The 17,691-nt window shown below is 42.3% G+C and overlaps 1 protein-coding gene across 5 annotated transcripts in view; it reads right to left on the reverse strand.

Annotated features, from left to right (window-relative positions):
* The window catches only part of col18a1a (collagen type XVIII alpha 1 chain a), a 327,724-nt gene that overhangs the window by 2,039 nt on the left and 307,994 nt on the right, over nt 1–17,691 (reverse strand). For 4 of the 5 annotated variants that reach the window (XM_060930350.1, XM_060930349.1, XM_060930348.1 and 1 more), the window contains 7 exons: nt 11,452–11,605; nt 11,280–11,344; nt 10,911–11,039; nt 10,771–10,803; nt 9,435–9,782; nt 3,117–3,314; nt 752–867 (listed from right to left, as the gene is read on the reverse strand). In XM_060930350.1, coding sequence (XP_060786333.1) covers nt 752–867; nt 3,117–3,314; nt 9,435–9,782; nt 10,771–10,803; nt 10,911–11,039; nt 11,280–11,344; nt 11,452–11,605 — 1,043 coding nt within the window. The remainder of the gene's footprint in view (nt 1–751; nt 868–3,116; nt 3,315–9,434; nt 9,783–10,770; nt 10,804–10,910; nt 11,040–11,279; nt 11,345–11,451; nt 11,606–17,691) is intronic. The other variant, XM_060930347.1, reaches the window with a different exon arrangement.

Consider the following 17,691-nt stretch of genomic DNA (forward strand, 5'->3'; position numbering starts at 1 on the left):
AAAAAAGTAGGCAGTAATCGTCATTTTAACTCGTTTTTGTGCAAGATTTCATTTTCAAAATGGCGGCACTGACACCTGGTTGACATTTCACGTTTCGAAGTCTCGCACAAGTCTCGTGAAGATCGCGCGGATAAGCGACGCCTGCCGTGGACCAAACGAACTAAATTCAACACGGCTAAAAACCGAATAGGCTGATAAGTATAATATTTAATTGTAGTTAGTTGCCAATACGAGTCACGATATAAGGTTACTAAAACCGAAAATGTAATTGAATAACACGTTAATTAAGAAATAAAGCAAGTTTAAAAATCACTTCAGTTCTCCTTTAACACATCATGGTCGATGCTGTATACCCTTACAGAAAAACCACATGAACTTCACATGTGAAATATGTGGAAAATGTGTTTTGCACATGGGAAACATGTGGTTTTGGCCCAATTTTATGTGAATCACATGTGGGAATGTTTTACACATGTGGTAACATGTTTTCCACATGTGCTCTACATGGTAACACGTTACAAAATCTGATACCATGTTATCACATGTGGTAACGTGAAATACATGGGAAATTCATGTGGGTTTTTTTTCTGTAAGGGTAGTAAAACCCTGACCATCCATTTTATCACAAGTCAAATCAAATCAATGCAAACAAGCTCACTTTATAACTAAATAAATATAAACACAGTAAAAGAAATCTGGCTGAAATTAACAGTTAGTTTTGTTGGATATAAATTCAACTCAGCCATCTCACCAAGCACTGTCCCTGAGGATATCTCTGCCATCAAATGAATATAAGGGCACGTTGGTCTTCAGCCTGCCCTCTGAATCACCGAACACCGATTCCCAGCTCCTGAACAGCACTTGGTCCTGTGGAGAATAACATCGGCATAACATTGACCCAGGACAAAGTACAGGGGAAACCAAATGGCCCGGTTCACTGCTTCCCCAACTGACACACCTAATTGAGCAGGTGAAATTACGTAGCTGATGAGAGAAAAGAGAAAGAAAACACTAAAGCGCACCACGACTATGGGTGGAAACCTCTAACTAAAATGATATCTATTAGCAATTAAAAAACAGCCTCACTGAGGCTGGAGCTCATACCAGCCACTGTAGTTGTGTGTGAGTTTGAAATCCGATCACTCCTATAGGAGGAGTAGCGATTTTTCTGAAATTGCATAAGACCCCTGTGTAGTCGCATCCATGGTAGGTGGCACCACCTGGTGAGCAACTCTTGTTGGAATATGTCTTTAGAGTCTTCTGGGTAAGCTTCAGTAAAAACATCCCAGCAGTTTATGAAGAGTAGCGTCGAATGTGACAAATCACTCAAAAATTTCAGACGCCCATCAAATTGTAAATACGACAGGTGACGCTACCGCCTAGACAACTTTTATCCATACCAATCTGGGGAACATTCCATATGAGTTTGATCAAAATCTGATCACTCCTGTAGGAGGAATAGTGATTTTCGAGAAATTGCATGTGACCCCTGTGTAGCCTCATCCATGGTAGGTGGCGCCACCTGGTGAACAACTCTTGCTGGAATATGTCTTTAGAGTCTTCTGGGTGAGCTTCAGTGAAAACGTCCCACCGGTTTATGAAGAGTAGCGTTTAATGTGATGAGTCACGCAAAAATGTCAGATGCCCATAAAATCATAAACATGACAGGTGGCGCCACCATCTCGGGAACTTTTATGCACACCCACCTGGGGAACATTGTATGTGTGTTTGATCAAAATCTGATCAATCTCGTAGGAGGAGTAGCGATTTTTGTAAATTGTGGACGGACGGCGACGACGGACGACACACGATTGCATAAAAGTCAAGAAAAATAAAACATGCCCAAGAATGTTGCATAAAATTCACAAGTTTGAATATTTTGGCATGGGGTTCCTATCACAGCGGTCAACAATTTTTCAGAAGTTGTCTGCTTCAGAGACGAAATTGGCTGTTCGTTATGAAATTTGGTGTGTTGAATTCAAATATGACAATTAAAACAGCTGATTGGCTACGGCTTCCGAGATATTTAAGATTTTACATTTTATACTTATGTACATTGTGTAGATAGTAACGTTTTAAGTATAAATTGTAAACCTAGGTCTCTTCATGTCTTTATGGTTGGTTTACATCATATTTCACCTGTTCTCTTTATGTAACGCTAGAAAATCAGCAAAAAGTTTATATAAATAAAATGTATTATGAACCAAATGGCAAAAAACAATTATGTATAAGTACTGAATAGGTTTAGTCCTTATTCAGTGTGTACTCAGTGCTTTTTGGCAGCTTGTCTCTTGTTTTCATGAAACGGAGCATCTCTTGTCAAGCAAAGACTTAATCTCAAGTGCATAGCACTGTATGATTTTTTTTTGAGCTGATATAGGGCAATTTGTTCAGCAGAGTGATGTAAGTTGACTTGTGATTGCATCATCACTGACTTCTAGGAATAACATGATATCGTGTATGATGTAATACCAGCTTTGCATCATTCATTGTTTTGCCAAAAAAGTAAGGATAAACCCAATCATAGATTATATTTATTTCAGAAGCATTTTGGCTTTAGACCAGTGTTATTAGTGTGGTCAGGAAACAGGAATAATACTGAACGTGTGTTTTCCTTGGGGCGGCACGGTGGTGTAGTGGTTAGCGCTGTCGCCTCACAGCAAGAAGGTCCGGGTTCGAGCCCCGTGGCCGGCGAGGGCCTTTCTGTGCGGAGTTTGCATGTTGTCCGCGTGGGTTTCCTCCGGGTGCTCCGGTTTCCCCCACAGTCCAAAGACATGCAGGTTAGGTTAACTGGTGACTCTAAATTGACCGTAGGTGTGAATGCGAGTGTGAATGGTTGCCTGTGTCTATGTGTCAGCCCTGTGATGACCTGGCGACTTGTCCAGGGTGTACCCCGCCTTTTGCCCGTAGTCAGCTGGGATAGGCTCCAGCTTGCCTGCGACCCTGTAGAACAGGATAAAGCGGCTACAGATAATGAGATGAGATGAGATGAGGTGTGTTTTCCTTGCAAAGATGATGCAAAACTGATTTTATTCTGGTTGTATTTAATTAAAAGTGACAGATCAATGAGATGACACCCGTTTATAAAGGGCCATGATGGTAAAGAGGGTGTGTACCTTAAGGTTGACAATAGCCAGTGTGTTTCTGTCAGATTTGCGAACGATGCTGTAGAGATCCTGCAGTTTGGAGGACAGGAAAGCCCTGAATGTTCCCTTCAGGCCTGCAGCACGGGCCTGCTGGAAGCACAGGAAGTCTGCGCCACGGATGCCTCTCATGTTCCCCACCTGAGGGCTGTTCAGGGCGATCAGATGCAGCTGTTCATACAGAGAAACCACATGTTATTATACACAAGTAGCCCCAGCCAAAACAGAATTAAAGACACATTTACAGCATTTATTAAGGACACAGGACCACAGAAGTCCATTAAGGAACAAATCTGTTATATATATATATATATATATATAGTACAGATACACTATAATGACCTCATACGTTGCATCACACCTGTTTGTGGGCCCTTGACAAACTGTTGCATAAACAATTGAATAGAATGTCTCTCTGTGCTGGAGCATTAAGATTGTCCTAAGGGTCCTGAACCTGTTCCAGCACGACAATGCCCCTGTGCATAAATCAATGCCCATGAAGACATGGTTTGCCAATACTTGAGTGATCCGCACATAACCCTGACCTCAACCCCACTGAAGAGCTTTGGGATGAACTGGAATACTGACTGCACCCCAGGAGTCTTCACCCAACATCAATGCCTGACCTCACTAATGCCCTCGTGGCTGAATGGTCAAATCCCCACAGCTATATTGTTCCAAAAGTACTTGTGCATGAATGAGGAGGAGGAGGAGGACAGTGCACAGTGTCCAGCTACAAGGAATAGAGGTGGCCAAAGTAGAGGAGTTCAAATATCTGCGGTCAACTGCACAAAGTAATGTCGAGTGCAGAAGAAAAGAGAAGTGAAGAAGAGAGTGCAAGCAGGTTGGAATGGATGGAGGAGGATGTCAGGAGTGACTTGTGGGAGAAGGTTACCAGCAAGAGTGAAAGTGTATAAGACTTTGTAAGAGCAGCATTGTTGTACGGTTTGGAGACAGTGGCACTGACGAAAAAGACAGGAGGTCAACTGAACTGGAGGCAGCAGAGCTGAAGATGTTGAGACTTTCATTGGGAGTGATAAAGTTAGACAGGATTAGAAATGATTAGAAATGAGAATATTAGAGGGACAGGACATGTAGGATGTCTTGGAGACAAAGTGAGAGAGGTGAGATTGAGATGGTTTGAACATGTACAGAGGAGAGATCCTGGGAAAAGAATGCTGGAGATGGAGTTGCCAGGTAGAAGGAAAAGAGGAAGAGCAAAGATGAGATTGGTGGATGTGGTGAAGGAGGACATGAGGATGGTTGGTGCTACAGAAAAAGATATGGAGGACAAGAGGAAGTGGAGGGACATTATCCTCTGTGGCAACCCTTAACGGGAACAGCCAAAAGAAGAAGAAGAAGGTATCCACAAAACCTTAGGGGAGAGCAAGGAGACTTGGGGCAGGGGTGAATTAGGAGAGTTTGTATTCCCATAAATTTATTTCAACCAATCAGGTTTTAGATGACATCAGACGTTAGATGTTGCCCCTTAGAGTTACCTACTTCCTTTGGAGCCATGAAGCTGGACACTGCAGTAAGGTCTGTGCAGTGAAAGATTTTTGTCAGTCAAAACTTGTATTTTCTGCATCACCTCTACCGCCATTCTATAGTGTAATGTACACTGGTGAACTGGGGATTTGTTAGGAATTAAAGTATGGAGCCTAGACTGACCATATATGGTATTAGTTATTAAATGTAAATTCTGTGGAAAAAAAAAACATTTAAGGTTGTTTGTTTTGTTCAAAAATGGTCAGATGGGGAGAGTTGGGACAGTTCATCATGTTACAGGTTTTCACTTGTAATTTACAAATATAAAATTAAAAATGTGGGCGTGTCCCTGCATATGGATTAAGCTTATTTCATTCCTTCTTGAGAATGGATCTGTTTTGTCTTGTCAGGTTTTGGAGCCTGACAAGACAAAAAAACAGAAAAACTGACATTTTTCTATCGCTATACCATCATTGTGTGTTCATACAGTTCAAGTTTTACAAGTTTTGTTGATAAAAATTAAACATGTAGGATCTCATCTCATTTTCTCTAGCCGCTTTATCCTTCTACAGGGTCGCAGGCAAGCTGGAGCCTATCCCAGCTGACTACGGGCGAAAGGCGGGGTACACCCTGGACAAGTCGCCAGGTCATCACAGGGCTGACACATAGACACAGACAACCATTCACACTCACATTCACACCTACGCTCAATTTAGAGTCACCAGTTAACCTAACCTGCATGTCTTTGGACTGTGGGGGAAACCGGAGCACCCGGAGGAAACCCACGCGGACACGGGGAGAACATGCAAACTCCACACAGAAAGGCCCTCGTCGGCCCCGGGGCTCGAACCCAGGACCTTCTTGCTGTGAGGCGACAGCGCTAACCACTACACCACCATGCCGCCCCCACATGTAGGATTAAGCTAGGTATTTTATTTTTGTTCCATGTCTCCTCACTATGTCCCAAGTCTCCCAACATAACGTCCCATGTCTCCCCTCAATGTCTCATGTCTCCGTGCAAAAAATAATGACAGAAAACGTGAAGTCTGAAGGCCAGTACATGTACCAAACTGAGAAACTCATGTTGTGGTAAGAGGGTGCAGTAAATCCTCTAATATAATATGAATGTGGCGCTGTCTGCAAAGAATTTCACACAATCTGCAAAAGCTGAAAACTCATCCCAAATTTTATTCTGATTAATTTCCAGAAACTTTGACAGGAGTTCATGCTGGAACTTGAGTGGGTTATATTCAGAGGTTTATATGAATGCACTCATTCTAATACGTTATTGTTTGTATGGCAATCCATTATTAACAGCGTCTTGCATGGCAGATGCTCCACATAATCTGAGTGATAACCAATTATTTGCTGCTACGGAAGCCGAGAGAGGCCTTTCATATAATCCTTTTTTTTATTCACCTTGTTATCCCGAGATAACGACATAATTAATTCAGGATGTCGAGAAAACAACACAACTAATTCGAGATCTCGAAAAAACAAAACCGTTATTTCGAGATAACGACATAATTAATTCAGGATCTCGAGAAAACAACACAACTAATTCGAGATCTCGAGAAAACAAAATTGTTATTTCGAGATCTCGAGAAAACAAAACCGTTATTTCGAGATCTCGAGAAAACAAAAACAATTATTCCATGATCTCGAGTAAACAGTTGAGAAATGGTTCATTCAGGTGCGCCAAGAGACTTGTGATATGCTGACTTTGGGGCTATTTCTCATTCTGTATAGACGCAACTTTGGTCATTAGAATGTCTCCTCTGGTACCCCCTCTCTCTCAAGGCATCGTAAAAAGCCATTTCTGCTCTGTTACATGTCCGCCAATTTCTAAGTCTTCGATGTCTGACCCACAGGGGGGCGCAGCTCTGCTAGAAATCTCAGCTGTTTTCTCGAGATCATGAAATAATTGTTTTGTTTTTTTCGAGACCACGGAATAATTGTCTTGTTTTCTCGAGATCACGGAATAATTGTTTTGTTTTTTTCGAGATCTCGAATTAGTTGTGTTGTTTTCTTGACATCCTGAATTAATTATGTCGTTATCTCGGGATAACAAGGAGAATAAAAAAAGGATTATATGAAGGGCCTCTCGCGGCTTCCGTATGCTGCTGTTTAACAAATAAAAATATATATAACTTTCACATGGTGAGGTTTTCTGGAAACATTATTTAATATTCATGGACAGAGTCTCCAGTGTCAGTGTTTTGTAAGAGTTTGTACGTACGTTTTTGCCAGAGGAAAGTTTTCAGGACAGCGGATCTTGTGGGTTTTGGGGGTTTCTGGGTAACATGACAAGCTGTACTTTTTTTTTTTTTTAAAGCACCTCTCAAAAGAGAGGCTAGTGAGGGAATAGATGTTTATAGCTGCTCTAATTTCTCACATACATTCCACAATATTTCATATTGTGAAAAAATACTACGTGTCATCCATCAATAAATTAATAAAATGTAACTGTTGGCAAACTGATGTGTTATAAGAAAAATAAAGCATCTTGAAGTGCATTGTTAGAAGAGAATAATCAACTTCAGGGTGGAAAAAGTAAATCCGCTTCACTCTGGGGCGCATCACATCATCTCAGCATTGATAATTTTCCTATAACAGCATGCTGCATTATCTTTTATTTCTTACATTATTATATAATTATTATTCTGTTAAAAACTAAGAGTGAAGTAGGGAAAAAATGACTTCAAAGTTTTGGGTTTTTTTTGACAAATGGTTTTTCGAATGTTTTTGATGGCTAATAATAGAGGACTTTCACATGACATCATCGCAACTGTGGATTTGTTTACACAGCCATGTTGCCTGCCGAGCTTTGTGTTTGCCAGCAACTGGCACAAGTGTACGTGAGTGATTGTAAACCCAATTCAGTAAACATCTACAGATAAACTTGTAGAAGTTACATCTAAAAGAACACTGCCAGAGACCTGTAGTGCTTTTGGATGTAATAACAGATGTGAAGATAAGCCTGGTTTAATGTTTCATTGCTTCCTGATTAACCCAGAAAAATTAGAAAAATGTTGAGTTGCGGCGGCACGGTGGTGTAGTGGTTAGCGCTGTCGCCTCACAGCAAGAAGGTCCGGGTTTGAGCCCCGTGGCTGGCGAGGGCCTTTCTGTGTGGAGTTTGCATGTTCTCCCCGTGTCCACGTGGGTTTCCTCCGGGTGCTCCGGTTTCCCCCACAGTCCAAAGACATGCAGGTTAGGTTAACTGGTGACTCTAAATTGACCGTAGGTGTGAATGTGAGTGTGAATGGTTGTCTGTGTCTATGTGTCAGCCCTGTGATGACCTGGCAACTTGTCCAGGGTGTACCCCGCCTTTCGCCCGTAGTCAGCTGGGATAGGCTCCAGCTTGCCTGTGACCCTGTAGAACAGGATAAAGCGGCTAGAGATGATGAGATGAGATGTTGAGTTGCAGTTAAACAGGAAGACCGGCTGATAAAGCATTCTCTTGTGTGTGGAGAACATTTTATATCAGGTTAGTGTGAAAGCTCTGTGTAACATTGAAATGTAGATCTGGATGTGAGCTTTGGATGCGACATATTTTATTAGATCTAATATTTGGCTCAACTAGCAGCATATTTGTTATGTACTGATAATGTAGACTTGTCTAAACACCATAAAATATGCTAGATCTAGGCCCTGGTTTGTTTATTACTATGAGAAGTCCACATTTGAGCTTACCTGTGTCGTAAGAAGGTATTTTTCTTTATCGGGAATTTCCCATAACATTCTGGCAGGAAACCTGCCTCGAAATATTGGTAGGCACCTGTACTTTTGTTTGCCTTAAGCATCTCTGGTGTATTTAGAAGTCGCAAATACTAAATAGTTCAGGATGTCATAGTGTCCCAAATCCAGTCGCTGGTTTGCTGAACACTTTTCAAGCGGAATAAACACATTTGTGGGTAAATTAAGAAGAAGAAGCCTTTATTTTTGTCACTCAAGCACAGCAAAATTCCTCCTCTGCATTTAATCCATCTGAAGCGGTGAATAAGTATGCGTACACGCACACATGCACACACAGAGAGAGAGAGCACAGTGTGCAGAATAAATACATTTGTGGGTAAATGATATGGCTCTGTGATGCCTGCATGTTTCAGCTTTTGGATGAAATGTGATCTGCTGGTATCATCTAAATTTTTAATCATTTCAGAGAGACTGTACTGACTGCACTCATCTCAATTTTCATTATTAACTCTCACGGCTGTTTCTTTGTTTGCCCGGCAATATAGTGGACACTGCGTGAAAAACAAACATTTGTGACGTCACTGAAAGTCCTCTATAGGATTATTTTAATGCATTGAACAAAATGACAATGCAACAAAAACAAATAATCTATGACACCTTAGAACGGCCATATTAATCTCATCTCATTATCTCTAGCCGCTTTATCCTGTTCTACAGGGTCACAGGCAAGCTGGAGCCTATCCCAGCTGACTACAGGCGAAAGGCGGGGTACACCCTGGACAAGTCGCCAGGTCATCACAGGGCTGACACATAGACACAGACAACCATTCACACTCACATTCACACCTACGCTCAATTTAGAGTCACCAGTTAACCTAACCTGCATGTCTTTGGACTGTGGGGGAAACCGGAGCACCCGGAGGAAACCCACGTGGACACGGGGAGAACATGCAAACTCCACACAGAAAGGCCCTTGTCGGCCACGGGGCTCGAACCCGGACCTTCTTGCTGTGAGGCGACAGCGCTAACCACTACACCACCATGCCGCCCCGCCATGTTAATTATTTTTAAAAATAATAATAGTTGACTATATGCTATTAAACTTACCCCTGGTCCTGATGTGTGTACATGACTCTCAGGTTGATGGATGGGTGTGCTGGGTCTGAGGATCGGGGTGCTGTGGTGCCTCTCTGGCTGTACAGGGACGTAGTGCTGATCAGTGTGGGACGTATATTTGTGGTCTGGTTGAGGTGGGTACCTGGTGTCCGGGTGAGGGGAGTAGTGTGTGCTGTAACGTCGATCAGTGCCTGACTGAGAATGCTCGCTCACGTGGCTTTCTGGTTGCTGGACTGGAGTGTCAACAGCATGGGCGTAGTGCCCTGCTCCATTATTTGCTGAATGGCTTTGAGAGTAGTGCACTACTGGGGGAGGCTGTACTGCTGCCACCTCGTTGTTCTGTAAATAACAATAAAATGTGTCACTGAAAGCCAAACTGTTCTTCGATGCTCAACCATATAAGCTGGACATTTAAATGCAGTTGCTTGAATTCTTGGGTTTCAATCACATGACTTTTCTTAGTGGTTTTACCGGAAGTGAAATAGCTAGTGGTCCAGCAAACCAAAACGGCTGCCATAGTGCAAACAACTAGTGATAACTTATCAGAGTACGCTCGTAATCTAGAAGCCACTGCTGGCTTTAGATATATTCAGAAGATTGCTATGCGCAATGGAATCGACCCCTACAGTCTGGGAAAGAAGGATTTGTCATACGATCTTGAAAACTACCCTTCAGTCAAGTTCCCCGACATCTCGAACTATCTGGTGTTGCAGACGTCCTTCTACACCGCAAAACAGATGAAAGCGTGGAAGAGTACGGAGGCTTACAACTTTTTTGCATGTGGTTGGGTAAAGGACCTCGGGATCAAGTCGCTGCCCAATGAATCCGCTATTGTTTTTGCCCATGTAAGTATGTTATTTTAAAGCTTTTAAAGAGAACAACGGTTCTCTTGATTCTCACTTGTGTTGGTTCTTACCTCCCAGGTAAATCATTCACAAAGATCATCAGAAACCCCTTTAAAGACCTGGATCTTAGTTAAACAAGATGGAGAAGCTATCACGGCGCATTGTAACTGTATGGCTGGGGAAGAACTTTGTCATGACCTTCATGCATATGGACTTTGTGAGGAGTAAACAAAGAAACAGCTGGGGACTTTAGCGCTTCATGACTAAAAAAAAAGTACCGTAAAATAACAACCGAAAATAACGCAAGCGTAAGGCATTGTTTCATGCAAGCAATGCACCTTCTCTGTACAAATGCTTTGTTAACTGAGCTTTGGTTGACCACCAGCTAAAGTTTTGAATAACTAATGAGGCGGATGTGATGTCATGTGAAACCCAAGAATAATAGTCAAAGGATATAGCTCTTCAGATATAAATTTACTTACTGAATCTCTGTAAAAGGGGTTATAATTCCCAAGCTGTAAGAAAGCAAAATTTCATATTCAAAGCAGTGAAAGAAATGTCACACTGTCTGTACATGGAGGAATTTTCATTATTTTATTTCTGACAGGCAAAAGCGCCATACCATGACTTGTCTGACACCATCACGCACTCTGACATAGAGATCGCTTTTGTCTGTTACGTAGATGAGAGCACCCTCTGGTTGTCTCTGTGCCGCTGCGAGCATTAAGTCAAATGTTCTCAGTACTGTCACCTATAAGATAAAATATAACAGGGCAGAATATTATTGTTATTGGAGTCTTTTACCCAAACTGAAAGCTCAGTTATAGGTATGACAAAGGTAAGAGCTGGATGCTGACTTAAATCTTTTGCAAGATTAAATCACATTGATGTTCAGGTTTGTCAGGTCTAAACTCAATGAGTTCTTATAAAATCTTATACTGCAATGTACTGTGGAACTGAGAGTTATTGAGCACTCTCGGGATTTACTTACTCCAGCATTCTGGCCAGGCAACCCAGGTTGGCCAGGAGGACCTGGAGGGCCAGGGATGCTGACTGCTGAATGGAAACAATTATGAAAAACATCAATCAAGGCAGACTCGAGCTTAAACTGACACTTGAATTCCTCATATTAAATATTTTAGTTTGCTTTTTTTTGGACTTACTCGGCCTGTGAGCGCCAGGTAACGAGGGTGAACCAGGTGGCCCGGGAGGTCCTGGTGGTCCTGGATTTCCTGGACGGCCTTCATAACCAACACCAGGAGGTCCTGGTGGACCCTGTGGACCAGGAGGACCAGGGATAGAATCTCCTTTAGGACCCTGCAATGAACAGGTAAAGAGGTCATTAATATCATTTCGAGAACATAGAGGACCAGGTTGGATCAACAAACATGCACTTTTGTGTCTTCATTGTCTAATAATTAGGTCTTGCTAGTTTGCCAATGACCTAAATCAAGACAAGACACGAAGCCTTTATTTATCACACGTATACTCAAGCACAGTGAAATCTGAAGCAGTGAACACACACAAGTGAGCAATGAGCACACACACATACCCAGAGCAGTGGGCAGCTATGCTACAGTGCCCAGGGAGCAGTTGGGGTTTAGATGCCTTGCTCAAGGGCACTTCAGCCCAATCTTCGGGCCAAGGCCGCCCCATGTTTTTGGACTAACTGAATGTCTTTGGACTGTTGGAGAAACTCGAACACCTGGAGGAAACCCATGCAGACACAGGAAGAACATGCAAACTCCACAAAGAAAGGCCCCCGTCAACCACGGGGATCGAACCCAGAACCTTCTTGCTGTGAGGCAACAGTGCTAACCACTACACCACCATGCTGCCCAGTTGCTAATAATGGATTAGGTTAACCAAAATCTCAGCGCTAGATGCATGTACATCAAGAAGTGTAGCACAAAATGAAACTTGCTGTATGTCTGTTCAATTTATTAAAGCTGTGCTTGGAGCAACTAAAGGCTCTCTGCATGAGATGTGAAGTGCAGTTTAAAAGCTGGTGTAACATCAACCACCAAAATTCAGAATAATTAGGAAGTTCAGCAACGAGGATAAATTAAGTTCAAATTAAATCAGTTGAACCAAATAAAAACTCTCTTGTCAGAATAAGTAAACATTTTGGAAGGCATTAATGTGGCTCATATCCTTTTAATTACTTTAATGAAGGTTGCTGTGGAAGGAATAAGCTTTTCTATAAAGTGTGCAATTAAACTTGATTGATTTTGCCTTACGGTTCCCTGGGATTTCTACAAAATGTCACAAATGTTATATGTAATGGGTTGAATTTCTTTACTGGACATGAGTAAATTGATCTGTGTGTTATCGACATATGTGTTATGACCAAGTTTGCCAGACCTGTGTGTTAAATAAGCCGAATAAACATACATTATTAAAACGGGTCGTTTTCCTAATTCACAGATATGGTCTTGTATCATTACACACTTTCTCATTAAAAAAAAATCAAAGTGAATGAAAAATAGATACCAGATGATCCACCCATGGCACAGAATTTCACAGAATCCCATCTTGATGAAAGATGAGCTTTGATGAAACACTTGGTGGTGAGTAAAAGAAATAAAAGTGGCTTTCCAAATTGGCGACAGGGAAACATCTGTGATTGGCCATCATTCGTGTCCGTCATACTGCTTCCTTTTGTGAAAGGAGGATGGTTCTGCATCACATCACAACAAGGGGCGGCACGGTGGTGTAGTGGTTAGCATTGTCACCTCACAGCAAGAAGGTTCTGGGTTCGAGCCCAGCAGCTAACGGGGGCCTTTCTGTGTGGAGTTTTCATGTTCTCCCCATGTCTGTGCTCTGGTTTCCCCCACAGTCCAAAGACATGTGGATTAGGTTGATCGGCTACTCTAAATTGCTCATAAGTGTGCATGTGCACCCACCACCAGATGAGGGTTTGCTATAATCATCAACAATTCATGGAAGCTAATTGATGACTTCCTGGATTGCCGAGCCTCAACTATGACAGACTATGAAGAAGTCTTATACACATGAAAAGAAATGCCGGCGAGCAAAGATGCCTTCAAAAATAGTGAAATTGAACATTTCTACATAGAAAAATAGCCTCAATGATGCTGGAGCTCATACCAGCCACTGTTCTTGTGTGAGAGTTTGAAATCCGATCAATCCTGTTGGAGGAGTAGAGATTTATCTGAAATTGCATATGACCCATGTGTAGCCACATCCATAGCAAGTGGCACCACCTGGTGAACAACTCTTGTTGGAATATGCCTTTAGAGTCTTCTGGGTGAGTTTCAGTGAAAACATTCTCAAACAGTAGTGTTTGGTGTGAGGAGTCACCCAAAATTTTCAAATGCCCATAAAATCGTAAATATGACAGCTGGCGCTACCATCTGGACAACATTTATACATACCAACCTGGGGAACATTCCATATGAGTTTGATCAAAATCCGATCACTCGCATAGGAGGACTAGCGATTTTCAAGAAATTGCACGTGACCCCAGTGTAACCACATCCATGGCAGGTGGCGCCACCTGGTGAACAATTCTTGCTGGAATATGTCTTTAGAGTCTTCTGGGTGAGTTTCAGTGAAAAACATCTGAGCGGTTTACGAAGAGTAGCGTTTAATGTGGCGAGTCACCCAAAAATTTCAGCCACCCATAAAATCGTAAACATGACAGGTGGTACCATCGTCTTGACAACTTTTATGCACACCCACCTGGGGAACATTGTGAGTTCGATCGAAATCCAATCAATCCTGTAGGAGGAGTAGCAATTTTTGTAAGCAGTAAGTAACTCAACAAAGTCAATATCAGGTGTAATAATCCTTTGATTCAAAAAAAAAAAAATAGAATTAGAATCTCAGGTACAATTTGTGAAGTTTTATAAGGAAATTGACTGGTAAGTTTTACCAGGCAGCTTAAAGAACCAGCCACAGTTCTTCTGGAAACTTTGATTGTTGCACTTGCTTCTTATTTTTGCAGCAAAACCCGTCAGCCTTCATCACTTTTTTTTCCTGAAAAGTGGTCTTGTATGTAATATGTTGCTTTCTTTCCTGACACAAAAAAACCCCATTTTTCTGCAACATTTTCTTTGTTGAAAAAGTAATGTTTGGAGATATAAAATGGTTTTCTCCGGACTGAATCATGCAGAAGCCATAAAATAAACATCTCAAACAAAATTTGTGCTTCGGGAACCTTTTTGCATAGTACTGTGTGCACAGGTTACACAACCTGCCTTTGCACCAACTGCACAAGCCATATGTCACAGACTGCAATGTGTGGTATAAATCAGGTAGTGCACAGTTTATAGCATCAGTTAGAGTTAAATTGAGTGTTGAAATGGGCAAAACAAGTGACCCGAGTGCCTTTGAACGTGGCATGCAAGTAGATGCAAAAAAAAAAAAAAATCTCAACAAGTGAAAACATCTTCAGTATAGTCAGGTTTATCGAGAATTTCCGATTATAAGATTATAATTAACCAAATATATGATTACCAATCATATATTGAATAATAAATTAAATGCTAAACATATGAAATAATAACTATAAACATTTTTACTCATTTCAAGCTCAGGGTAGTTTTGTTCTAATGGCAGATAATTTAAATAAAACATCCTGCTTTGAGGAATATACTGGCATCTTTAAATTCAAGTCAAGTTTATTTGTATAGCGCGTTTAACAATAAACATTGTCGCAAAGCAGCTTTACAGAATTTGAACGACTTAAAATATGAGCTAATTTCATCCCTAATCTATCCCCAGTGAGCAAGCCTGTGGTGACGGTGGCAAGGAAAAACTCCCTCAGACGACACGAGGAAGAAACCTCGAGAGGAACCAGACTCAAAAGGGAACCCATCCTCATCTGGGCAACAACAGACAACATGACTATAACATTAACAGTCCTAACAAAGTCAGCTTCATTGATGCTATAAACCCCCCACCGACGGAAACCCGAGTGCAAAACCGTTCACGACAACCACAGTCCCGAAGTCAGCAAGTCAACTGCAGTCCCCAGCCACAAAAGCACCACTGCAAGAGTCCAGAGCATCCTCCAGGCGCGACCCCCAACTGTCAACATGGGGCCACCCTTCACAGGAGCAATGCGATGAGACTCCAACCAGACACAAGGCACCAGGATGGACCAGGCAGGTCCGAGGAGCAGAAGAGGCCAGCATCTCGATCCCAGGACCGACATGTAACTCAGAGGGACAGATTTTTTTTTGGGGGGGGGAGAAAACACAGGTTGTTAGGTATGCCCAATGTCACCTGAATAAGTAGGAACAGTATACATATTGCACTGAGTACAAGCAGGGACTCCGGCAACTAACTATGACAGCATAACTAAAAGGGGAGAGCTAGAAGGTAACACAGGCATGAGGGAGCCCCGGGACATAAAGCAGCAGCCACTACACTGTCAACAAACTCGAGTGAGCAAGCGAGTGGGGGACTGACAGCATCCATACATCCCAGTTTACCAAAACACTATGTCTAAATCAGCTCTCTCTCACGCTGGACTGCTTCATGAGCAAATATTGACCGAGAATGGTGAGAAAAGCAAAATGCTAACAGCAATGACAAATCCTGTGGCTGTAAACAGATTAGAGATCTGTGTAAGCATATAGTGCCATAACCAGGGAAACTACAGTGCGTTATAGGGCATACTCTTTGGTGGCACTATGATGGTGAGGGCAGATGTAAACACCCCTGATACAAACAGAAAAAAATATCTTAGCATCGCAAAGCTCATTTCATGATTACCTTCGCCAACGCTGCTGGAGGAGGTTATGTTTTTGCCTCCGTTTGTTTGTTCGTTCCCAACGCAACTCAAAAAGTAGTGAACAGATTTTGATGAAATGTTAAGGAAACGTAGGTCATGGGTCAAGGAACAATTGATTAGATTTTGATGCAAATCTGGAAATGTATGTGGATCCAGGATCTTGTTTTTTTATTTGCCTGTTCCCAACGTAACCCAAAAAGTAATGAACGGATTTTGATGAAATTTGTTGTCCAGCTTTAGTATTATCCTTTCAAATGTTCAAGAGATTTGATTTTGATGTTGATAATAATAATAATAATAATAATAATAATATGTGGCAGCGGGGGCGTGGCCAAGAGTCGGTTTGTGAATGGAGGGCGGGGCCAGAGAAGGTGAGTCAGTACACCTGTTGTCTGTGTGTCTTGCAGTGATGATGGAAAGAAGAAAAGGAGGGAGAGAGCAACGCGAGGGGAGCTCTCCCGACCAGAGCACATGTCTGTCTGTGTGTGTGTGTGTGTGTGTGTGTGTGTGTGTGTGTGTGTGTGTGAATAAGTTGAACAAAAGCTGAAAAGCCAAAGTGAAGAGAATTACAATAAAAGTCTGTGCGAACATTATTTCCCGCCTGCTGCGCTTCAGTATTCCACCCACATCAGGGACAAACATAATAATAATAAAAATAATAGTAGTAATAATAATAATAATAACTTACATAGCGCCTTTCTCATACACAAAGTCACTTTACAATTACAAAAACAAAAAAGCCCACCACAAAGGGTCAGGATATAATTCCAGTGGCGTAGCTGCCCACAATCCCACCAAAAGGTGCACGAGGGTATGTCCCAAACCAGCTGCACAACCACCACTGGACAACATCACTTAGAACACCGCACCATGGGTCCAGAAAGTGAGCACAGAAGTACTGCCACACAGAACGCTGGACAGCCACGATGTTAAAAAGAGCAACGAGCTCACTGCAGTCCATGGTGAGCAGCACAGGCATCACTCATGGCAGATCAAGGCTTGAGGAAACCTTTTTCTTCTTCTTCTTTTGGCTGCTCCCGATTACGGGTCGCCACAGCGGATCTTTCGTCTCCATTGCTCCCTGTCTTCCGCAGCCTTCTCTACCACACCTGTCACTTTCATGTCCTTTCTCACCACATCCATGTATCTCCTCTTTGTCTTTCTTCGTTTTCGATTGTCTGGCAGCTCCATCCTCAACATTCTCCTTCCAACATGCTCTGCATCTCTTCTCAGGATGTGCCCATACCATCACAGTCTCATCTCTCTTAGCTTAATTTCCAAGCTCTCCACATGTGCTGTCCCTCTGATGTGCTCGTTCCTTATCCTGTCCAACCTCCCATCGCAAACCTTAACATCCTCAACTCCGCCACCTCCAACTTTGCTTCCTGTCTCTTTGTTAAGGGTCCGGTCTCCAATCCATACATCACAGCTGGTCTCACTACTGTCTTATACATCTTACATTTCACTTTTGCTGGGACTTTCTTATCACAAATGACTCCCGAAATCCTTCTCCAACTGCTCCACCCTGCTTGCACTCTCTTTCTCACCTCACTATGGCAGACCCCATTTTCCTGCACAGTCAACCCCAGGTACTTGAATTCACCAACTTTCTTTAGGTCTACTCGTCACATCTTCACTA

The sequence above is a fragment of the Neoarius graeffei genome, chromosome 9 (assembly GCF_027579695.1).
Source record: "Neoarius graeffei isolate fNeoGra1 chromosome 9, fNeoGra1.pri, whole genome shotgun sequence".
Taxonomy (NCBI): Eukaryota; Metazoa; Chordata; class Actinopteri; order Siluriformes; family Ariidae; genus Neoarius; species Neoarius graeffei.